The 23,921-nt window shown below is 46.6% G+C and overlaps 1 protein-coding gene and 1 long non-coding RNA gene across 8 annotated transcripts in view; one reads left to right on the top strand and one right to left on the bottom strand.

Annotated features, from left to right (window-relative positions):
- LOC309697016 (extracellular sulfatase Sulf-2-like) overlaps positions 1-23,921 on the top strand; it is a gene marked incomplete at its 3' end in the record, with an annotated part of 118,699 nt that overhangs the window by 80,514 nt on the left and 14,264 nt on the right. For 6 of the 7 annotated variants that reach the window (XM_082518630.1, XM_082518628.1, XM_082518625.1 and 3 more), the window contains 6 exons: positions 4,043-4,193; positions 8,360-8,459; positions 9,048-9,123; positions 11,171-11,299; positions 16,542-16,598; positions 17,123-17,252. In XM_082518630.1, coding sequence (XP_082374756.1) covers positions 4,043-4,193; positions 8,360-8,459; positions 9,048-9,123; positions 11,171-11,299; positions 16,542-16,598; positions 17,123-17,252 — 643 coding nt within the window. Of the gene's footprint in view, positions 1-4,042; positions 4,194-8,359; positions 8,460-9,047; positions 9,124-11,170; positions 11,300-16,541; positions 16,603-17,122; positions 17,253-23,921 lie in introns of those variants that run through there. The other variant, XM_082518631.1, reaches the window with a different exon arrangement.
- On the bottom strand, positions 5,816-8,348 carry LOC309697042. The gene is made up of 2 exons (XR_014273736.1): positions 7,301-8,348; positions 5,816-7,186 (listed from the first exon to the last, which is right to left on the bottom strand). It is a non-coding gene; the product is annotated as an uncharacterized lncRNA (long non-coding RNA).

Genomic DNA, 23,921 nt, shown 5'->3' with positions numbered 1-23,921 from the left:
TTCTTTCAAAATAAAACACAACTACAACACGGGAAATGACCCAGGGAAACCGAGTTACCGATAAAAACTCTGAAAACCACCCGAGCCTCAACTCTCCCGGCCCCGTACCAAACGACTCACGGACCGGTCCCGGTCCCGGGTTGGGGACCGCTGCTGTGGTCCATTCTAAACTTGTGCACGTCTACAGTCTCGTCCTTTGAGAGTGAGCAAACTTACAAATTCATGTTTTTCTATTTTAGAGATTAGTCCTCCTTTAAAATACGGTCATGCCATAAAGCAGGAAGTTGCTGTGAATCCAAAAAGCATGTGGAATGGTTCAGTTTTGCAGTTTCTGCTGTTATCGACACATTAAACCATAATCACAAAGAGAAGACGTATTTTTAGAAGAGCAATGTTCAGACTGTTCGGCACATCGCTGGCTCGCTCACTTCACTTTTAGCCTAAACTCTTCTCGGGTAAGTCTGTAAGCAGCTTGTGGATCAGGCATTGCTGCCTCATAGCCAGTAGACTTTTACAACCCTGCTGGAGCTCATACAGTTTTTCATTTCTTCCATTTCCTGTTTTTCTCATTTAATTTCCTGTTGCTGCTGCAGCAGCTTTAGTAAATACAAGTCTTGTTCCTGATCAGTTCACACAACTTACCGAGACCTGACATCAGCACAGACATCGAGCAATTACTGCCAAGGTCTGCAGGCCACAGGCCAAGTCTGAGGGCCTTCGTATTAAGTGATATTTCCTCTTGTAAAGTTAAGTGAAATAAAAATAACAAAAAAGACATTCAAAGGACCAGAAATGGAGACAAACTGATCACAGAGACGTTAACCAGTGAAAAAGAAGACACAATAAACACAAGTGGATGTGGAAATTTCTTGAAAGAAGCATGAAGCAGATGAAACATGTTTGCAGACTGAACGACCACAAGCTGACACAAAACAACCACAGAGAAACACACAAAGATGTTGGAGATGAGAAGGCACACAAAATGAAAACAAGGATGCAAAATGATACTAAAGGATTGCACAGAGTCTCAAAACGACCACAAACACTTCAAATGGACTGAAAGGAGACACAAAAATAAAACAAATGGGTGCAAAACCACCACAAAGACACACAAAAGAAAAGTTCAACATAGACCAAAAACACATTTCTGTCATCTGTGGACCTTTTTTTCTTTAGCATGCTGCTCTAGTGCCCATCGTGTCATAATTCATCCTCGACCACAGATACAACAACACATCCAATCATCGTGGAGCAAAGTCACTCACAGAGCTAACTTGGCTGTTACTGTAGAGCAGGGCTCGGCAACCTTTCTGATGATGAGTGCATCTAAAATTTCAGTGTGCCATATGATTGCATTAGCAATAAATGTAATAAAGCTCTATATGAACAGTTACACACTATGTAGAACCACTTTATAGGATTATATTTGTTCGCAGATGTTGGCAGCTATCAGCGAATAGTTATCAGCTATTTGGAAACAAAATACACAAAAGCAAATGAACTGTACAACAGAAAATACAAATGCTGTTTATGGTCTCCTCACAACAATGATAAGAAAAATAAACTGGGCCAACATGGCATGTTTGTTAATACAGAGACACACATGTTACTGTGATCTCTGGTCTCCCACTCAGAGACACAGGTCTGCGAGTGTCCAGCATTCAGACGGCTACCTGAGGACCCATGTGAGAGAAAATCTGCTCACACAGACATGTAGAGCCAAACACTGTCAATAAGGCCTCTGCAATGTTCTGAAGACAGTTAAGCTTGTCAGGTAGTGACGTCCAGCAGGTGAACATGCAGCTCCATGAACACGCACAGCTGTGGATTCCAGCTGCTTCGATGTTGCATTAACTGACATTAACTCAGCCAGTTAATGTGAGACTAATCTAGCTGCTCATTAAAGATTTCTGGTTTGATCAGAAAAGAAAACATTGGTCCAAACACCTGAAAGTCCCGAAAACGCATTGTGAATTCTGTCTCGAATCTACGGATGTATCCGTGTGTTTCCACGGTGCTGATGCTGCGCTGAGCGGACAGCTCCTGAAGTATTTGAAGTGTTGGAAAGTGGAAATTTCAACATTGCTTGAAAAAACTGCCAGCTAGCAACGTCCCTCTCACCAGTAAGCTAAGTTATTTTTAGCCAATTACAAGCTGAATCTGGTAGTTGGGGTTGTTAGCTAAGATACCGTCATTAAGAAGCAGCACAACTAATGTGTCTATGTGAGCTGATTTGTGATGTGCACCGCTGGCCCGGCCATTTATTTTTTAATGCACCTTCTCAGATTAATGCACTGCATTTTGACTACAGACCGGCCCACCAGGTATTATAGGAAAAGCCATAAAGCCTTTGAATGAAAACAGACGCTGTTGTGACAGTGATGTGCAGTCTTGTTGGTATATGTATGATTTCTATACATTTTATGTCATACTAAAAACTTTGGTTGTAAGATTCAGATAATTATTTATTAAAAGCTAGACATTTTAAATGAGAATAAGAAAGAAAAGTATTTCTTTGTGCCCCCCTCTCCCTGTTAATGCCCTACATGGCCCCCTGGCAACACTTTCCTAGACCCGCCCCTGCACAGTTACCAGCTGTCAGCTGCTTAGAAAAGGATCCTGGTGTTATTAGTCTCTCAGAAACAGTTCATAACTTCCCTTCAACTCATTCATGCTGCTGTTGTTTACCGCGACATCCGCTGGTTTCCTCTTTCTGGCGCAAAGTGATAAACAAACAAGAGAGAAAAGCTGATCAGCTGATCATTGATCAGTTTCATGATTGAAGTAGAAACAGGAGAGGGAGGGGAGAGGATGAGAGGAGAAGAGGCAGCTGTGCAGCGTAAAGACGCAGAATAAATCCAGCTTTGTGTCTTTTTCCATTCTAGCTGAAGTTCGGGACAACCTGCGTCCCTTCTCAGCTCAATATGAAACGCGTAACATTTTCTCTGAATGCGGGACGATTATGTTTTTTACGGGATGGTCGACAAGTCTGCTAACTAACCTTATGAATAAAATAAAGTTCACTATCAGTAACATCACAGCACCCACCCAGCTGTCATGCTAGCTAGTACGCAATACGAGTTATTGTAACTGACAGTTAAAAGTCAGCACAACGAAAATAAACTCCACCTAAACTTTGTTTATATCTGACCCAGATAGACTGCAGGTCATAACTTCTTACCTGAAGTTCAGTTCACCCTTGGACCGGCTTCCGCCTCTGGTCTCTCCTCGTCCTGCCTCCCCTTTCCCTCATCCACCTGCTGGCCTTTATGCTAGCTCCGCCATAGCCACCACCAAACATCTGTGTTATTTCTACACATCGGCCAGTATCTGGCCAATCCACCACCTTTCATTGTTTATACCGTTACAAAAAAAAAAAAAAAAAAATCATCGGCCCATAAAAACGAAAAATCACATCGGCCCACTGGGCAAATGCCCGGTATGCCCGATGGCCAGTCCAGCTATGGCCGTGTCTTCAGTTAACCATGCGTGCTCAGGGTTGCCGACCCCTGCTGCAGAAAGTGTGTGGCAGTTGCACAGCTTTGCCCTGTGATTTACACATATATACGACTTTGCACAGTTTGTCTTTGAGTCGGTATTTTGATGGTAGTCAGTCGTTTCTTGATGTCAGTGATTAGTGGACTCCATTTCTCAGAAGCTGGGATTGGAAGTACTTGGGGGGAGGAAAGCCTCAAATTCGTGATCATTATGCTTGGATTTGTCTGGGAAATCCATCCTGTATCTTTCACATAGAGGTTTCTCCACAACATGTTTGAGGCAACCGAGAGTCAGTCTCATGATTAAACTTATAATACAATCTGTTAACACACTGGAAAAAGCAGAACAGAGCACATTTAAAGCACTCGCAGCATTCCTCTCTGATCACATGGCATCACATTGCTCTGATATACAGAGCTTTGGTTGTAAACGGTGCTATCACAGACTATCCAAAGCCAGATCGTCTTTTCAGCACAAATAACTCAGGATTTACCCAACACTCCACCTGTCTTATCTCCTTTCCTGTCACTGTTCTTCTCACCAGTACTCCCAGTTATAACTACGCGCCGAACCCAGATAAGCACTGGATCATGCGTTACACCGGCCCCATGAAGCCCATTCACATGGAGTTCACCAACATGCTGCAGAGGAAACGGCTGCAGACGCTTCTGTCTGTGGACGACAGCGTGGAGAAGGTGGGCACTAACACACAAGCACACACACGTCTGGTATTGCTATCCTCGTGGAGACATCTCATTGACATAATGCTTTCCCTGGCCGCTTACCCTAACCATCAAAAATGAATGCCTAACCCTGACGCTTACCCTAACCAGAACCTAATTGTAACCCAGACACTAAAACCACATTTTGAGTGTGAAAAATGCCTTCAACCCCGTGGAGACCAAAATCCAGGTCTGTTGGTCCCCACAAGGATAGCAAATGTCAGATTTTGACCGGAACACACACACACACACAAACCACCAGCTACACACTTGATGGCTGGAAAAAGATAGCTTGTGTTATTAGGCAAGGCAAGGCAAATTTATTTGTATAGCACAATTCAACAACAAGGTGATTCAAAGTGCTTTACAGAGACATTAGAAACAAAAACAAATAAAAAGCATGATTTAAAATTGATTAAAACAAGCAAACAAACAAACTAACTAAACACACACATTTCACACCTGTTCGCGCGATCTGAACCCTTATCGTAAGGGGAGCTACCAGTCCTTCTGTGGACAAGCTACTTTCTATTTTAAATTCCCTGAATTTAAAATACTCTCTAGACCCAGTCTAGACCCAGCTGGGGAGTTACCCAGAGCTCTAAACCCACTTAACAAACAAACAAACAAACAAACAAAACAGTATATAAAATCAAAACAGATAAAATCAGAACAGTAGATAAAATCAGTAGTTAATGTAAGTTTTGAAATTTAAGCTTAACAAACAAACAAAACAGTATATAAAATCAAAACAGATAAAATCAGAACAGTAGATAAAATCAGTAGTTAGTGTAAGTTTTGAAATTTAAGCTTAAAAGTGTGGATTTGGTGCTTTATTCAAATGCAGCTGAGAACAGGTGAGTCTTCAACCTGGATTTAAATAAACTGTTGTTATAACAACGACCAGGACAGAGACCCGATCAGCCAGAACCCTGTTACCATGGTTCTGAATAGGTAGATATCTTCAGCACTCAGGCTCACCCGAGCCCAAACTTCTCGTTGAGAAAGGGGTGTCAATTGCATTTAGGGACCAGTTGATCCAATCCATAATTCCTCTTTTAGATTTTAGAGAACAGACTGTGAGAGAGTGTTCTCACTACTGTGTTCAGTTATACACCGTTTTGTGATCACTGCTGTTGATATATTTGTGGGGGCTGAAATTTTACTTTCAAAGAAAACACAGTAATGATCAGATAAGCCCACATCAGACACAGTAACCTTTGAAATGCTCAGGCTCTTGGAGATCAGTAGGTCAACAGTGTGTCCTCTGTTATGTGTGGCCTCTGTTACATGCTGAGTCAGCCCAAAGTTGCCCAGAGTGTTACTCAGGTCTTTAGTCCCTTTGTCCTGAGGGTTGTCCACATGAATGTTAAAATCCCCAACAATAATTACACAGTCGAAATCAACACAGATCACAGACAGCAGTTCACTGAGGTCATTAAAAAAGTCTGTGCAGTATTTGGGAGGCCTGTAAACATTAAGAAACACAACTTTGGATGGGGCCTTCAGCTGTAAAGCCACATATTCAAAAGACTGAAAACTTCCAGGAGATAGCTGCTTACATTGAAATGATTCATTAAATAAGACAGCAACCCCTCCTCCTCTCCTGCTCACCCTGGCCTCACTGATAAAACTGTAGTTAGGAGGGGTCGTCTCGATGAGAACAGCTCCACTGTTACTTTGGTCCAACCAAGTTTCAGTTAAAAACATAAAATCAAGGCTGTGCTCAGTGATTAAATCATTAATTAAAAATGTTTTCCCAGCTAAAGATCTAACGTTTAATAAAGCCAACTTAAGTGTTTTAGAGGTATTATTTGCCACATGTCTCCTTCTGTCACCTAAAAGTACAGAAATGTTAAAACCTTCTAGTAAACAGGGTCCCAGCTTCTCCTGGGAAAAGTCACCACTGCCATAATCCTCGCAGCCCGGACCCTCCACACATCACACATCAGACTGCGGAGACAGGGCATGAAGGTGGTAAGGAGGAACTAAGGGGGACGAGGCTGGGCAATGTGACTTCGATTGCTCTGTTGAGGGCGGGGCTCGATGGCGAACCTTTGGCTGCTCTGGTGGGGGGGTTTATGGGGGACAAAAAGGGATTGGGCCGGGGGGTAGATCTGAGCCCAGCATTGACCCGCTCCATCATCTCCTCAGTGAATTTCAGGTGTGGCGAGGAGGGAGAAAGGGAGGGGGAGGAGGGTGATGGCCTGTCAGGGGTTTGGGGGACTGGGGAAGGTCGTGGTCCCTGGTCCTGGTCGTTGGTGTTGTTGAGAGAGTTGGAGGCAAATAGGGACCCCTCTTCTTGCCTCAGATGTCTCTCCTTTCTGAGGCTCTTCCCAGGTGGGGGCAGATGGAGCTCCTCCTCAAGGTTTCTGCTGGGCTTTGTCTGTTCTTGGAGTACTGTTTGTTCCTCTTTATGAGATAACTCCTCTTTTATCTCAGCCTTGGCACCAAGCACAGATGGATGACGTATGGAATAAAACAAATTGGAGGTGAACAGTTTCGCCCCTGACTTGTTAAAATTAAATCCATTTGCTTTAAACAGATGCCTGTTGTTGATAAAATGCACTGAGTGGTCAGTACATAATAGTAATGGATTGCATTTATATAGCGCTTTTCAAGGCACCCAAAGCGCTTTACAATTCCACTATTTGTTCATTCTTACATTGGTGGAGGCAAGCTACAGTTGTTATAACAACGACCAGGACAGAGAGCCCGGGGATCGAACCGGCGACCTTCCGGTTACAGATATGCTTCCCAACCCCCTGAGCCACGGTCGCCCGTACATGCTGATATAAGCCATTTATTCAGTGCAAACAACCTGCTGAATCTCTCGTCTCCTCCTCTGACCGGCAGTACAGGTCCACTGATGAATACAGCTGCATTCAGAGAGTTTACAGTATTTAATAATCCAGTAAAGTCCCGTTTCAGAACCTCCGACTGTTGTTTGGACACATCGTTTGACCCTGTATGCAGAACAATGTTTGTCACAGTTGGATATTCATCTGCAATTTGAAGAATTCTCTCCTTCAGGTTGTTGACCATATCGTTAGGAAAGCAGAGGACTTTAGTGTTCTTACCGCACATCCTTTGTACATCCTTTACGGCAGAGTCACCCACAATCAGAGTTTCAGGCCTAGCCTTTAGCTTTCCCTGTGGCCTTTTACTTTTCAACAGATTTTCAGACCTTACTTCGCTACTTTTAGATGGATGGTTGTCCGATATAGATCCAGGGTCCTTTGATAGTGGAGCAAATCTGTTCTGCAGTTTCACATTCAGTTGTTTTGAAGGTTTGTTGTTAACCTTCCTATTCACAGTTGTCCAGTCCTGTTTCCTCTCGTATACAGGGGTAGAAGAGCTTCTCTGTCTCGTAGGAAGTGAAGGCCAGTCGGTTTCAGAGATTTCAGCTCGCTGTGCCCTGCCTGTGATACGTCCTCCCCCTTCCAGGAGACATGATTTATGTCTTGGTTTTGCACCAAGACAGTCCAGGGGGGGATTATCGCTTGAGGATTTATAATAATGCACAGAGTCTACTTTCTTGGTCATGTTATCTGTGCTCCTTAGCTGTGTACTAGCTTGCTCATCGCCATTGTTTTGAATCAAAGGCAAGGTTGTTTCATTTCCACACAGTCCATTTACCTCCACGTTTACTTCTAAGCGATGAATTTTTGTCTCCAGTACTGCAATCTTCTGCAGGAGGCTGTGGTAGTCATCTGTGGAGAGGGAAGGCATCTTGTTGCTAGTTAGCCTAGCGGTTAGCACCTTTCTAGGCTATTGAGGCTGCTCGGTGCCCAGATGCTGTAATCAGGCTTCAGCTGTGTGTAGGCCACAGACACACGGAGCGCTGAGGATAAGGTAACTATAAAAATGTTGCTGTTTCTGTTAAAAACGCTTTAGTCCTAATGATCTATAAGTGTCCAGAAGCTATCGCAGGTAAGCTCATACAGGAAAAAAGGGAATAAATCAGCATAAAAATCAATAAAAGAAGCAAAGCATTTAAAGAGCAAAGAGAGGAAGCGTCCACACTCACAAAAGTGAGTCAAGTTTGGTGGAAGTGTGAACAGATAAAAGATGACCAGTGTGCAAAATCACTCCGTTTTTTTAAGCCACAGACTGAAATGGTGTTGTTTGTTTCTCAGCTGTATAACATGCTGGTGGAGACGGGCGAGTTGGAAAACACCTACATCATCTACACGTCAGATCACGGCTACCACATCGGCCAGTTCGGCCTCGTTAAAGGTACGAACAGAGAATAAGGTTCTTGTGTCTGCCTGATTCTTTTTCTGCCGATGGAAGAAAGAATTTGTGATAATTTTTATAACTGATTAAACTTGATTATCATCTGGAAACATCCTGATTTGTGATTTAAAGGATTAGGTTTTTTTTTTAGTAGGAAAACAGCTGCAGTGCAGGGAGGAACATTGTGAGATGTGTGCCAGACTCATTTTAAGAACCCTTCTCCAGCAGATGAAACAGCATTATGTACAAAATAAACAGCGAAACAGCACAAATTCTAAGACTCTGGAAATTGGACAATCGCTCTTTGTGAGTACGGGCTGAACAGCAAACAGAATTTCAGATGCACGTAAAGAACATCTGAAGAATCCAAGATAATAAAATGTTTGAGTTTAAAGGAACAAATGTTTTGTGTTTGATCATCAGAAAACTGTGCTGAGCATGAAGATAACGTCAGAACGTGACAGCAAAACACACCTGTGTGTGCGAGCTTCAGTGTCACCACCTCAGCTACAAACCACAGCATTAATAACGTGTGTGTGTGTGTGTGTGTGTGTGTGTGTGTGTGTGTGTGTGTGTGTGTGTCTCCAGGTAAATCTATGCCGTACGAGTTTGACATCAGAGTCCCGTTCTACATCAGAGGACCTAACGTGGAGCAGGGCAGCATGTAAGCACACACACCTCAACAACAATTCACTGCACAAAGGCGCCGCCGATCCTCTGAACTCAGTGATAACTTTAAACGTTACTTTGTTCAGTCCATAAAACACGGACAGCTGTGGCCGCCTGCTCATGACCACAGCAATCGCAAGAAGGGTTTTAGTGCACCCCCCTCTATTTTCACAGACTCCACCTCCCACATGCCAGCTGGTTAGGGAATTCACATTTTCCCCATGCAACCTGCATGTCAGGGGCTCACTGAGGCCCGAGGTCACCTTCCCATGCACCTGTGGACCCTTCCTGACCACCTGCATGTGCACATTTACAAGCAAGCATCAGCTTCTTTGTCAGACTGATATTCAGGTAGAAATCTGGTGATGAGAGCTGGCTCTCCATCCACACACCAAACAGTTATTTTCAGGTAATGAATCATTACCAGCCACTCAAACTGTGGCGCACGCCATCATGTCCCAGCACACGGACTTGTATGATCCAATTCTAGCAATTTGTTTTTAAAGAGCATCTCGTCAAATAATACATATATTGATGGTCTCTGTTGTTGGCAGTTGATTAAAAAAAGCACTTTGCAGGGTACTTTTAGGCCAAGCAGTTAATTAATTTACTGAGTAAATAATAATGCAATCAGTAATTAAAATGCATGTTTTTTGCAGCCCAATTAATTGTACAGAAAAGAAAAATAAGCCTTAACCAACAAGGCTCAGCTATCAGCAACGTCTCTGCTTCATTGGAGTCGTTCCTTTTTTAAATTCCTGTTCCTGTTTCGAGCAGCAAACAAACCCTCAGTGCTCAGCACCACATGGTGGATGCAAGGGAAGAGAAGCTGATGGAGCATGTACAAAAACCTGCTGGTTTTGGTCTCCACCACGAGCGTACAGGCTGCTTTAAAAAATCTCAGAACCAAAAATATAAAGAATCTGTGGAGACGTGAAGCAGCAGAAAGATCGTATCCATGAAAAATGTGACAGCACTGTTTTCTTCAGAGTGTGCTACTGTGTGCGTTTGTGTGTGTCAAATTGAATTACCACAGTCAGAGCGGTTCCACGAGATGATCACGGGTTCAGGGCAAGAGTTTCTTTCCCTTCTTCGGAGCAGACGTTATTGAGATAAAAAACACTTTGTTTGCAATACTTCACAATAAATGTCCCCGTGAACTTTCCCCCCTGCTCTCCAAACCCAACAGAAGTCTGTAAAAGCTCTCGGGTCTGTTTTGCCTTCAGCAATTCACTTTTAAAATATCAGTACAAAGCAAGATGCGACGAGTAATTTGTCCTTTTTTAACATTTTCCATTATGTGTATTTTTTTAATCTTCTGGTGTTCTGCTGTGGCAGCAAACACCGTTTTCATGGTGGAAGATTTCACTTAAAAGGTTTTGAGGTATAACAAAAAACAAATTTTTGCCCCTTATCTCCTGTGTCTTTCAGGAAGTGTTGTTACCTATAGTCTGTAAAAGAGGCGTAGCATAGGCGGAGGAGGGCTCGTCAAATAAATGAGTTAATTTAAGAAGATCTGACTTTGTGTGTGTGTGTACATGTTTAGATATCTTTGTGAGGACAGAAAAATTGGCATGCTTGTGGGGACCAATAGTCACTCATGAGGACACAATGCCCGTCCCCACGAGTTTGAAGGCATTTTGAGGATGAAAATGTGGTTTTAGTGTCAGAGTTACATTTAGGCTGTGGTTGGGTTTAAGCTGAAGGTTAGGCACTGATTTTAGATGGTTAGCTTAAGCAGCTAGCATTATGTCAATGAGATGTCCTCACTAAGATAGCAAAACGAAAGTGTGTGTGTGTGCGTGTGTGTATGTGTGTGTGTGTGCACAGCTGCAATAAAACCATGTATGATGCATCTGTGCCACATGTCACATTTAATGAATGTCACATGAAAATTGAAGCCCTGTTTTGGTAAAAAGGAGACATTTATTAAAGTCTTATTAACAGTTTCTTTTTCGGATTTCGTTATGACAACATGAAGCTAAAACAGGCACACATATAATAAAATAAGCGCTCATACTCTGTTTGCATGTTTGTGTCAGTAACCCTCACATGGTCCTAAACATCGATCTGGCTCCGACCATCCTGGACATCGCTGGCGTCGACACGCCTCCAGATATGGACGGAAAGTCGATAATGAGTCTGCTGGACACAGACAAACCTGCCAACAGGTACACACACACACACACACACACGCGCGCACACACACACACACACACACACACACACACACACACACACACACACACACACACCCCTAAATGCCAGATTGTTAAAGCATTTCACTTCCTTGTTTTGTAACCATCTGAAGGAGCTGTTGCGTCACCGTTTTCCCAGCTAAGATGCTCTTTAACCATCTGAGCGCTCAAAGAGCTTCTGAATAAATAAACAGTCATTTTTTCATGCCATTAATCATCCTAAACACACAAACCATTAAACACAGATTGAAGTTCATTTCTCAGAGTTCACAGTGAGGTAATCAGGTGCTTGTTGAAAACAGAGGTCAGAGAACAGAGACACATCACCAGTATGTAAATCATCTTCGTGCAGAGAGTCGTTGGAGCAGCAGGGCGTCTCTCAACTGTAACGACCTCATTTAAACTCCTGGTTGCGCCGCTATTCGGCAGCACAAAGAGCCATCTGGTTCGCCTGGAGCGAGAGAAATATTCTATTAATATTTATAATGATCAGAGCGTCAACAAAGGCAAACATAAAGGTCAGGAGGTCGGAACAAACAGGAAAGCGTTCCGGGGGGCTGTCAAACCCGCCGAGCTGAGGCGAAAGGATTTTGCACACAGGGTCGCGGTTTAGTGCCGATAACCTAAACTGGTGATTATTTCATCTCCATACACCCTCCTGTGAGGACTCATGATACCAAATGTGGATTCATCCATCAGTAAAAATAGTCCCCAACTACAGGAATGTGTCAGATTTGATTGGTAAACGGACCGTGACCATCTGTGTAGGAAACATCGGAGCTGCTTTCAATTAATGAAACTATATCTGTTTGTCTTCACTGAGAACCGCTTCACTCTGTGTTGCTCATAATAAGTTGTACATGCTGTCAGGTCAATGGAAACAATCCATTTGGTGCTCAAGTCAATTGTAAATGACTTCATTAGGTAAGTTATAGGTGACTGGACTTATTCTGTGAGTGGCTTCTTCCTTCTAAAGCTGAGGTTTCCTTTCCTACTGTGGTTGGGAGATCTTTTCCACAGTCACTTCATCCTGTTATCCCGCTGTGATTGCCAGTGACCAATACATCGCTGTCGGTAGCTGAGGGGGGGTGAGGTGCACTTGCTAAGGTTTGAAGGTTATATAGCTGCTGGTGTTGGACACACACGCAAAGGAGTTTAATTCCCACTTCCAGGTTCAAGGGAAAGTAGATAAACTACACCAGCGTGAGAGTCTCAATCACTTCTAATGATGAATGATTTAGTCTGGCTTAATTAGTGGACGGATATCAGCTGAGCAGCTAAAATGTAATTAAGTCTCTGCAGACCTAGAGCTAAATGAAGCCCTAAGGGAGGGATGGACGGAGGGAGGGATGGATGGATGGATGGAGGGAGGGAGGGAGGGATGGAGGGAGGGAGGGAGGGAGGGATGGATGGACGGATGGAGGGAGGGAGGGAGGGAGGGAGGGATGGATGGATGGACGGATGGAGGGAGGGAGGGAGGGAGGGAGGGAGGGAGGGATGGATGGATGGATGGAGGGAGGGATGGACGGAGGGAGGGAGGGATGGACGGAGGGAGGGAGGGAGGGAGGGAGGGAGGGAGGGATGGATGGATGGATGGATGGATGGAGGGAGGGATGGATGGATGGATGGATGGATGGAGGGAGGGATGGAGGGAGGAAGGGATGGATGGATGGATGGATGGATGGATGGATGGAGGGAGGGATGGAGGGAGGAAGGGATGGATGGATGGAGGGAGGGATGGACGGAGGGAGGGAGGGAGGGAGGGAGGGAGGGATGGATGGAGGGAGGGAGGGAGGGATGGATGGATGGAGGGAGGGAGGGAGGGAGGGAGGGAGGGATGGATGGATGGAGGGAGGGAGGGAGGGAGGGAGGGAGGGATGGATGGATGGATGGAGGGAGGAAGGGATGGAGGGAGGGAGGGAGGGAGGGAGGGATGGATGGATGGATGGATGGACGGAGGGAGGGAGGGAGGGAGGGATGGATGGATGGATGGACGGAGGGAGGGATGGATGGATGGAGGGAGGGAGGGAGGGATGGATGGATGGATGGAGGGAGGGAGGGAGGGATGGAGGGAGGGAGGGAGGGAGGGATGGATGGATGGAGGGAGGGAGGGAGGGAGGGATGGAGGGATGGATGGATGGATGGATGGAGGGAGGGAGGGAGGGAGGGAGGGATGGAGGGATGGATGGATGGATGGATGGAGAGATGGAGGGAGGGATGGATGGAGGGAGGGAGGGAGGGATGGATGGAGGGAGGGAGGGAGGGAGGGAGGGATGGAGGGAGGGAGGGAGGGATAAACCCGAGTTTCAGTAGATTGCACAGGTTCACGAGGGTTCGAGTAGTGAAGGTTTTTGAGGTCCATGTCAGGTCAGAGACTTTGGGGGATGTTGCAGCTGAATGAGAACAATAGTTCAGAAATTAAAGTCTTCTAAAACGTTGTCCGTACAAGCAGACATGCTGTTTGTCTTTTTTCTGGTTAAACATGTTGTGATGCAGCCGTATCTTTGTGTTTTTCACGTTGTTGAATTTAAATCAAACCAGATATGTGTCTTTAAACCTGAAACGTAGCGTTTTTAGCTGTACTCTCAGTTCTGCAGCACACCGAAGCCTCTGAGGATATCTGTCTGAACATTTGAATAGAGTCCTTACATTCTGTGCTGAGACGAACTTTACAGCAGCTGTTCCCTTTTTATTATCTGTGAGGTGCAGAGGAAACACCAACAGTAGCTGAAAGACTGATTACCGAGAGTTTATTCAGAATAATGGACTGATTCTGTGCAGATTCTCCCAGAACAGTCTGCTCTTTGCAGTTAGGAGAATTAAACCAGACTCGTCTTGCAGCAGCTAACAGCTCACAACAAGCACATGATTATAGATTCCTGGTGTTTTTCAGGAGGAGCCAGATTTTCAGCAGCACAGGACAAAACAGTGACTGATAGCAGTTTACAGCCAACAAATAAAGAAAGAGGGTCCTGTTGTGCTACAAACATGAGAACAGACACTGCGCAGGCATTTACAGATAGTTTAGTCTTCCACGTTTGACTGTTTCGCTGTGGTCAGAAATCCAGTGTGCGCCTGTCTTCACACCTAAAAACACAAGTGTAACTCATGTGTTATGATTCTAGGTCATGAATAAATATGGTTTCATATACAGTTGACCAAAAATGATCATAATTCTATTTTTATTTGTGCCAGTTTATTGCAACCTGGACTTCATCTGTTTGCTTGTTAAACATATTTCAAACAATACCAGTGTAGTGAAAAGGCGTTTGATGTTTTCCATCAATCCATCTCCTTCTGCTTAGCCAGTTCAGACTCATAGATAAGCAGAAGTCGAACACCAGTCTATCACGGTCTGCTATAATCGCAATGACAGTATCGACAGCTGCACTGCAGAGCCAACAAGAAGACAGCCCCCTGATAATGAGGGTGCATTTGGTGAAATGGGTCTGCTCTGGATCCTTTACTGCTGAAATCTGCAGGCAGGAAGAGCAACAGAAAGACATCCAGCACATGTGAGCAGACATCAGCAGCTGTTATGACAGTCACAGATGCAGCGTGAAAAAGGAGGCGTGGGTATGGTTGCAAAGCGGCTTGCAGATGTGCAGTCACTGTGAGCAGGTTAAAGCAGTGTACCGGCTGCTGCTGCGAGTTCTCCACAGTAACGTTGGGCAGCAAATCTCACTTTCACAGTTTTATTCAAACATTATTTTTCACACAGTCTCTGACTCTCTGTGACCGGCTGTGCTGCACCGGCTCTCAGACTCACCGCTGAGCATCTCGTGTCTCTCATCTGCTACAATCTACATGCTGTCGGGGGAGGGGTTAATTAGACGTCCCCAGCAGGTGTCCCACCCTCCTCATCAGACACACTGCTCTACCTCTCCTTCCTGCGACTGCGCCCAGAAACCACAACCCGCCTCCACAAGCCGCTTAAATAGCGTGCCCTGTATAAGACAGCCAATTAGATGCTTTAAAGGGTATTAGCAGAGCCATCAGCTGATGTGGGCTGACACCGAGGTCAGCTGATTTGCCACAGCTGAGTTGGCCTTCATGGTCTGCCTGAGCTAACACCAGGATCAGTGTTATGCTGTGTTTTTTCACGTATAAAAAGAAACTAAATGATAAAAATAGTTTAAAATAAGGATGTTGGGCATTTGACAACAAAGCTTCTGAACGTGCCCGACTCTGCCCGGAGCAGACACAGAACAGGCAGGAGGGATTTTGTTGTGAACACCTCGCTGTGGCCTCAGACGTGAGACGACTCGACAGCTCGGCTCCCACTTGTTGCTTCTATCTCTTCAAACCGTTGTGAACAGCAGAGAATCGGTGGATAGCGGTGCTGTCCTTCAGGTCACCAGCAGCTTCTTAATAGTTGCACTTAGATTTAATTCGCTGACTTTTTACAGACTTTCTACATGTTTTCACATAAGAAACAAAAATCTTATGAGCTCCGTTTGGCCAGGGTGTGTTTAGCATCTCCCAGCTTGTGGCTAAAGTTCAACCCAACCCTAAACCTAAGCGCTGCGCTGGCAACTGTTTGGATGTTAAAGGTAAAACTAAAAAAATCCAAATATTTCGTTGTTAGCTGCGCTGATGGCTGTCATATTGGAAACTTAAATGAGTCCTTCTTCATTGTGTTTCAAACTTTGGAGACAAGCTTTTACATCGAGCAGCAACATTTTCCGCCGCCTTTGTGTGTAAATCCTCGTCGCAGCCTCATTATCATGTTTGTGTCTTTCTGTGCTGTTTATTCTGTGAATCAAACAACTGGAAAAAGTCCTGCAGTCGTTTCCACTGCGGTGACTGTTGTTCTTTTAAGTGTAGGAGGAAAATCAAAATGTTGTTCCTGAAAGTTAACGTTACAAACATCCCAGAATAGAAACCAGATGGAGTCACGCGCTTAATGAGGGGACGGTATGAGTATTATATAAATGTGTGTAATGTTCGATGATTTGAACTGAAATGAACTCGCTGCGAGAGGAGCTCCAGCCCGAAGTTTAGGGGTGTAAAATGAAGCGGCGATGCACATTTAGCAGCTCGTTCAGACGCCGCTTCAGTAAAGGCAGTCGTGCTTAATGGAGTCGACGTGAAAAAAGAAGAAGGTGAGGTGAGGTGAAGGCGGGCGGAGGGTGCGACAGTGTTGGTTGTGGGTTAAAAATAGCAGGAGAAGTGCAGGAATTCTGATTCTCGCTGTTTTCATCCTCTTCTTCAGGTTTCAAGTGAACAAGAAGCCGAAGGTGTGGAGAGACTCGTTCCTGGTGGAGAGAGGGTAAAGACGACACATCACTGCTGCTGCTCGGGAAAATATAACACATAACAGTCTACGTTCAGTGCAGAGTGTAACACAGCAGCTGCTCTCACTGCTGGGAAAACATGGCAGCCAGAACTACTGTCCTGAGTCATGGACGTGCAGCTGGTGTCGTCCACCCGGTGGAAGCAGATCTGCCTGATGATATTTGGTTAATTAGTAAAAACTCATAATAACTCTGAGACAGATATTAATCACAGCTTAAACACATCATTGAGCTTTGATTCAGTCAAATGTTCTTCTAACGGAGGGCTAAAGGTTAACTTTTAAAAGTTTGTAAAGAACTCTCGAGTGAGTCGCTCGCTGGCTTCGTCTCCGTGGCATCGACCCCCACGCTCGAGGCCACCGAAGCATTTACACAGAAAAAAGCAGCTTTCTTGATTCAGACAGAAGAAATGCATAAATGTGCCAAAATAAACTTTTATTAACTTTGAATCATGAATTCATTAAACATGCAGAGTTCCTCCCTGCTCGTGTTTTTACAGGAAGCTGCTCCACCAGGTCGTCGAAGGTAAGGAAGTATCGCAGGAGGAGAACTTCCTGCCCAAACGCCAACGAGTGAAAGACCTCTGTCAGAGAGCCGAGTACCAGACGCCCTGCCAGCAGACGGGACAGGTACAGTAAGACTTCTGATTCATTTACTCCTCGACTCCTGATCCTACTTCTCCCAAAGGTATCACGTTCCTTCTCCATCCTTGCACAACAATAGTCAGATTTTTTTATAATCTCCTGAATCCAATGACTTCACTCCTGATGTTATTATTGTACTTTTGATCTAGCTGCTTATTCCTCAATGCATAATCGTATTCCTCTCTTTTACTCTGGAATACCTTATTTTTCCTGAGTCAGTCATATGAGTTTCACTGCGTAGCCGTCCATGAAACCACTCAGAATTCTCTGAGTTTGCATCCACTGACTTCACTCCTGATCTCATTACGTGTCCCTGATTGCATTACCTTACCTCCAGTCTTAACTTTACTCCAGAATACGTTCCTAATTTTCTATTTTTTCCAGAAACCTTATTTCACTCCGTTCACCAAATTAATCAAATTCACTCATAAAATTATCAGTATTCCTATAAATTTGGCTCCATTGAACTTACTTGACTGTACTTTTGATCCCATTACTTAATTCTGATTGCAGTACTTTATTCCAACCCTTTGCTCCACACACCACACTTTAGATCAGAAGCAGGTTTGGAGCGTTCCCTTTCCTTCCACTAAAATGCTTTTTCTCTAAACTTCCTTCTGGTAACCCATTCCTGGTCCCATTATCACTCTTTTAAATGACTCTTATCCTTTTCCTTACTCCAGAATCCTATTCTGTGCTCCGTTCTGCTCCCAATCCAATTAAATCATTCTTTCAAACCTTATTATTTTCCCAATATCCTCACATCCCATTTCTAACTTCTGAATCTGAGACTTTATTCCTGATTCTACTCGTTTTTATTATTATTTCATTCACATCACATTATCACATTCACTCCATTCCTCAGTCATAATCCAGTAAATGTTCCTCTTTGGTAAATTGCTTTATTCAAGATCTCGTTGCTTTGTTCTGCACACTCCTATTTTACTCCAGAATAATGTTCTGCTGGGTCTCCCCTGATCCTGTTGTTTGTTTACAGCACACCTTACCACTTTATTCTAGTCTTCATCTCGTTATTTGAGTTGTGACTTCATCGTTTCGTTCCTCACTCGGGACTCTACATTTCTCGATCCACTTATTTCTTCCTGATTCCATCATTTTGTTCACAATTGAACTGATTTACTCTTAATCCCTGTTTAATCCTCGTCTAATCACTTCATCCAGATGCTATTTACTCTCAACTCCATAACTTCCAGAAATCCGAATCCCATATGTTTAATTTCTCTGTGCTCCTAACTGCTCCTCCTCTGCCAGTCTCATCGTTTTACTGCTACGATCCTGTCGTTCACTCCTGATCCTGTGGCTTCAATCACAGTCTTATTGCTCATTATTCCTGCTTCGCTTTGACAGAACATGCAGGCTATAAAGTTTGCACTCTTTCCGATGCAGTTTTTCTTTGGTCTGTGCAGTCTTCGGTAACAAGCTGTTTTTGGAATAAAGATGGGAAAGCTGGGATGGCTACCGCTCCAATAAACAGAGACTTGAAAGAAGCAGGGTAGACTTGTGTCACAAAGATGAAAAACCAGATGTCATCGCTGTAAACCAGACACATACAATAACTGCAGACTGGAACGACCAGAACACAATGGACTCGCTGAATGCTGCAGCATCAAAGAGACGTGGAGAGAATCGAGATGCGACAGCACAACAGAAACTTTTCTGCCAGACATTTAGAGCTGTGTCACTGTGTGTTTGTGTTCACGCTTGTTTGAGGTTAATTACACTTGTCGAAAAATCCCTTTAGCAAGTTGATTAGTCTCTTAGCAACAGAGTCTGCCGGCTGCTGGGTTGCTGTGATAAACAGCCCCAAGAAAACTGCATTTATGTGTGTGTACTTAATAATTCAGGCATTTGTCGCTCTTTAATAAGCGTGAGTGACTCAGGGCAACAGTCGCAATTCATTCGGGTCATGCTAATCTTCTAATGAACAACTACAGAGTCACGATGCAGCCGCCGCTGAAAGCAAAAGAAGACTCTGAATGTATCGTGCGTGTTTACGAGGCAATCGACGGCCTCTTCCCAGCCTCGCCTTTCCTACCTCACCCCCCTTCACTCAAAGCCCGGCAGGTTTGGTTCGTGCTGATCAAAGCAAATCCACGTGAATGTTTCGAACCCTCACAAGTCCTGAAGCTCTCTTCTCTCATCGTGCAAACACCTGTCCAAGGTTCCCTCTCGTTTTCAGAGGCACTCTGCCTCTTCTTCACCTCCTTTAGTAAAGTGACTCTTTTCATAGCTTCTATCAGGATCCTGCAGGAGCTGTCAGAGAAAACGGAACCATTGTTCTTTTGTTCTTTTTGGTTCCACAACAGCTTTCGAGGATTTTGTAGCCGGTGGCAGAGCGCAGTCAAGAAGCCAGTGTGATTTGTCCTAGAAACATTGTGTAATCAGCGTTTACCTTGGGATGATGTGTGAAAGGAACCTACTCATGTTTCAAACCTACGAACGCCACTCAGTGCAAGTCTGGCGTGTTGAAGCTCAGGTGTCGCTGGTTGCTACCCCTGGAGTATCACCGTAATCAGCGGTTTAAAACAAGCTCACTGTCATGGTCCTGCGACCATGACTCAGTGACTTTATGTTTATGTACTTATTGTTATTACTTTCATTATTATTCATGGCTGTTTTGGGATGGTTTGTGTTTGGGATTTTAGACACTGGGTTCTGGGTTTGTGCTCCCTCTGTTGGTCCCTGGTGTTAGTGTTCCCCTGTCTCGTCAGGTTAATCAGGTCCAGCTGTTTCCCCCATCTGTGTGTGATTTCCCAGTGTCTCTTTGTGTATTTATAGCGTGTGATTTCCTCTGCTCCTCGTCGCGTCGTCTGTGTTCCTACCTGTGTTCATCCTCTGTGTTACCCTGCGTACTCTGCATCTACCCTGTGAAATCCTCTGCGTACTCTCCCTGCTGTTCTCCCTTCGTGTTCAGGTTTGCCACTCCTTTGTGTAGTTTCACCCAGTTTAGTTCATCCGTAGTTCTGTTTTGCCATCTCCTCTTTATGTTTGTTATTATCAATAAATCACCCTCACACCTGAATAAGTGCTGCGCTTTGAGTCCTCCTTCCACTCTCCACACGGCCGCTGCCCCGGACCGTGACAGTACGACGCGACCACCAAATGGACCCAGCAGCGCTTAATCCGTCCAGGGAGCTACGAGAGACTCTCATCGATGCCACACAGGAGCTCATCGACCTGTGGCTGGAAAGCCCGGGTGGCACGTCCCAGCGCGCTGTAGAGAGGCGGCTACAGCGTCTGGTGACCGGTCTCCCATGGCTTCTGGGCTCGCTATGTCCGTGGGAGCGGGAGTTTCTCCTTTTAGACCTTGGACTTCACCCTCCGTCTGCATTCCCTTTCGAGCAGCCCGATGCGGTGAGTGAGCGGGACGCTTTGGTTTCCCCAGTTTCCGGGACTTTGTTTTCTGGGGCTATTCAGAGCGGGATGGGAGACTGTATGGATCGCTTACCCACCTTCGTGGTGACTGATCCTTCCCAAGTGGGCGTGTACAGACCCTCTGCAAGACTAACAGACTGTGTCTCTGCCACCCCTTCTGAGCCAGGACTTTATCGCCATTCTCCGGCTCAGTTCAGTGCTCGGCCACAAGCTCCCCAGTCAGTAGCTCAGCCGTTAGCCTCCCTGGGGGCGCAATTGCCTGTTCTGCTGCCGCTCCAGTTAGCCACTCAGCCACCACCATCACCGCTAGCATCGCTACAACCCACGGTTCCGGTAATAGCTGAATCACAGTTTTCACACTGTTTTTCCACCGCTGTTTCTAGGCAGGGAGATGAACTGTTACATTACGGACCTGTTCCTCAACAGCTGGCAACATTAGTGACTGTTACTCACTCCGGGGCTTCCCCAGAGGCGGGGTTACTACCCTCAGCTTACTCTGGACCCCTGGTGGCCAAGATGCCAGCTGTGAACTGCACCGGGCTGTCACTGCCTGAGCAGGGTCAGTGCTCTGCGCAGCTGCAGCCCTCCTTATGTGTGCCAGAGGCCCACGTGCCTACTGGTTTTGTTTCATGTGTGCCAGAGGCCCACGTGCCTGCTGGTTTTGTTTCATGTGTGCCAGAGGCCCACGTGCCTACTGGCTTTGTTTCATGTGTGCCGGGGGCCCCGGTGCCCACTGGTTCTGCGGCTGTTTTCGCTGGGGGGCCCGAGGAGCCCGTCCAGCCTCCTGCTTCGCCTGCTGGGGGGCCCGAGGAGCCCGTCCAGCCTCCTGCTTCGCCTGCTGGGGGGCCCGAGGAGCCCGTCCAGCCTCCTGTTTCGCCTGCTGGGGGGCCCGAGGAGCCCGTCCAGCCTCCTGCTTCGCCTGCTGGGGGGCCCGAGGAGCCCGTCCAGCCTCCTGTTTCGCCTGCTGGGGGGCCCGAGGAGCCCGTCCAGCCTCCTGCTTCGCCTGCTGGGGGGCCCGAGGATCCCGTCCGGCCACCTGTGGCTGCTTCTCCACCTGTGGCTGCTTCTCCACCTGTGGCTGCAGCGCCGCCTCCTGCAGTATCATCACCTGCAGCGCTACCACCTGCTACTGCCACGCCTCAGCCTGAAGCTTCAGCCTCGCCTGGTTCTGGTCCAGCTTCATCCTCACCTGGCCCAGCTTCAGCTTCAGCGTCTGCTTCGCCTAGCCCAGCTTCAGCTACAGCTTCATCCACGCCTGGCCCGGCTTCATCCACGCCTGGCCCGGCTTCATCCTCGCCTGATTCTGGTCCAGCTTCATCCTCACCTGGCCCAGCTTCAGCTGCAGCTTCTTCATCGCCTGGCCCGGTTTCATCCTCGCCTGGCCCGGTTTCATCCTCGCCTGGCCCGTTTTCATCCACGCCTGGCCCGTTTTCATCCACGCCTGGCCCGGCTTCATCTTCGTCTGGTCCGGCTTCATCTTCGTCTGGTCCATCATCAGCTTCATCAGCATCGTCTGGTCCAGCCTCCGTGTCTGCATCCTCGTCTGGTCCAGCCTTCGTGTCTGCATCCTCGTCTGGTCCAGCCTTCGTGTCTGCATCCTCGTCTGGTCCAGCCTTTGTGTCTGCATCATCATCTCCGCCTGCTGCGGTCCCGGCTTCCGTGCCCTCAGCCTCGCCTGGCCCAGCCTCGTTTGGGTCTGGAGCTAAATGGCCGTTTTCTGGACCGCTGGCTAGGCTACTGGCCGAGCGCCGTCGCCTGACTGGCCGCCGTTGCCTTCCGCACGGCCGGCCCCCGGACCGCCGTCGCCTGAGTGGCCGCCGTTGCCTTCCGCACGGCCGGCCCCCGGACCGCCATCGCCTGTGTGGCCGCCGCTGCCTTCCGCACGGCCGGCCTCCTGAACTCTTTACGCGCCGCCGTTGCCTTCCGCACGGCCGGCCTCCTGAACTCTTTACGCGCCGCCGTTGCCTTCCGCACGGCCGGCCTCCTGAACTCTTTACGCGCCGCCGCTGCCTTCTTCGTGGACGGCCTCCTGAACTGTGCTTTGGACTCTGCTCCCCTGTGGGTTTTGTGTTCATCTTTGTTTTGGGACTCTGGGGCCTCCGTCCGTGGTCGTGGTCCGGTCCCTCCGTCCTGGGCCCCCTGCCGCCCGCCCGGATCTGGTGGTGTGTTTCTGTGGCTGTCGGGGGCCAGCCCTTGAGGGGGGGGTACTGTCATGGTCCTGCGACCATGACTCAGTGACTTTATGTTTATGTACTTATTGTTATTACTTTCATTATTATTCATGGCTGTTTTGGGATGGTTTGTGTTGGGATTTTAGACACTGGGTTCTGGGTTTGTGCTCCCTCTGTTGGTCCCTGGTGTTAGTGTTCCCCTGTCTCGTCAGGTTAATCAGGTCCAGCTGTTTCCCCCATCTGTGTGTGATTTCCCAGTGTCTCTTTGTGTATTTATAGCGTGTGATTTCCTCTGCTCCTCGTCGCGTCGTCTGTGTTCCTACCTGTGTTCATCCTCTGTGTTACCCTGCGTACTCTGCATCTACCCTGTGAAATCCTCTGCGTACTCTCCCTGCTGTTCTCCCTTCGTGTTCAGGTTTGCCACTCCTTTGTGTAGTTTCACCCAGTTTAGTTCATCCGTAGTTCTGTTTTGCCATCTCCTCTTTATGTTTGTTATTATCAATAAATCACCCTCACACCTGAATAAGTGCTGCGCTTTAAGTCCTCCTTCCACTCTCCACACGGCCGCTGCCCCGGACCGTGACACTCACGTGCATGTCACCTTATTTAATATAAGATTAGGATAATCAGCCAATCAGTGATCAATAGTCAATAATAGAACATCACTGCTGAGAGTTAACGGCCCGACCACAGAAGTATTTCAGGGTCTTTTTCAGTCACATGGACAGGATGGAGTACGAGGCCTTGTGCAGTAATGAGTATAAGGTGGAACTCTGCTGTCGGGCAAAGCGTCTGATTTATCTGCTGTGAGTCAAAGAGCTGAAACGAGCCTCTGCTTGGAGACTTGTGGACATTCTCCCTACAGACTGACTGAGGAGCTCTGAGTAGAGCTGCTGCTCGTAAGCGTCTGGAGATTTTGCTGTTTCACATCAGCTGTTCATGGCCCGATGTACGTGAGGATCTTTAGCCTCAATCCAAAATTTCATCGGCCTGAACAAATCAAAGCCTGACATCCGAGACCAGCAGCAGTCAGATGCTCAGTGTGATTACGGCGCTACACCGAACCAAGTGGACCAAACAAGGCCTT

This window comes from Aulonocara stuartgranti, assembly GCF_965226115.1.
Source record: "Aulonocara stuartgranti genome assembly, chromosome: 20".
In the NCBI taxonomy this organism is placed as follows: Eukaryota; Metazoa; Chordata; class Actinopteri; order Cichliformes; family Cichlidae; genus Aulonocara; species Aulonocara stuartgranti.
Note: the sequence above shows the minus strand (reverse complement) of the source record. Positions and strands in the feature narration are given on the sequence as shown.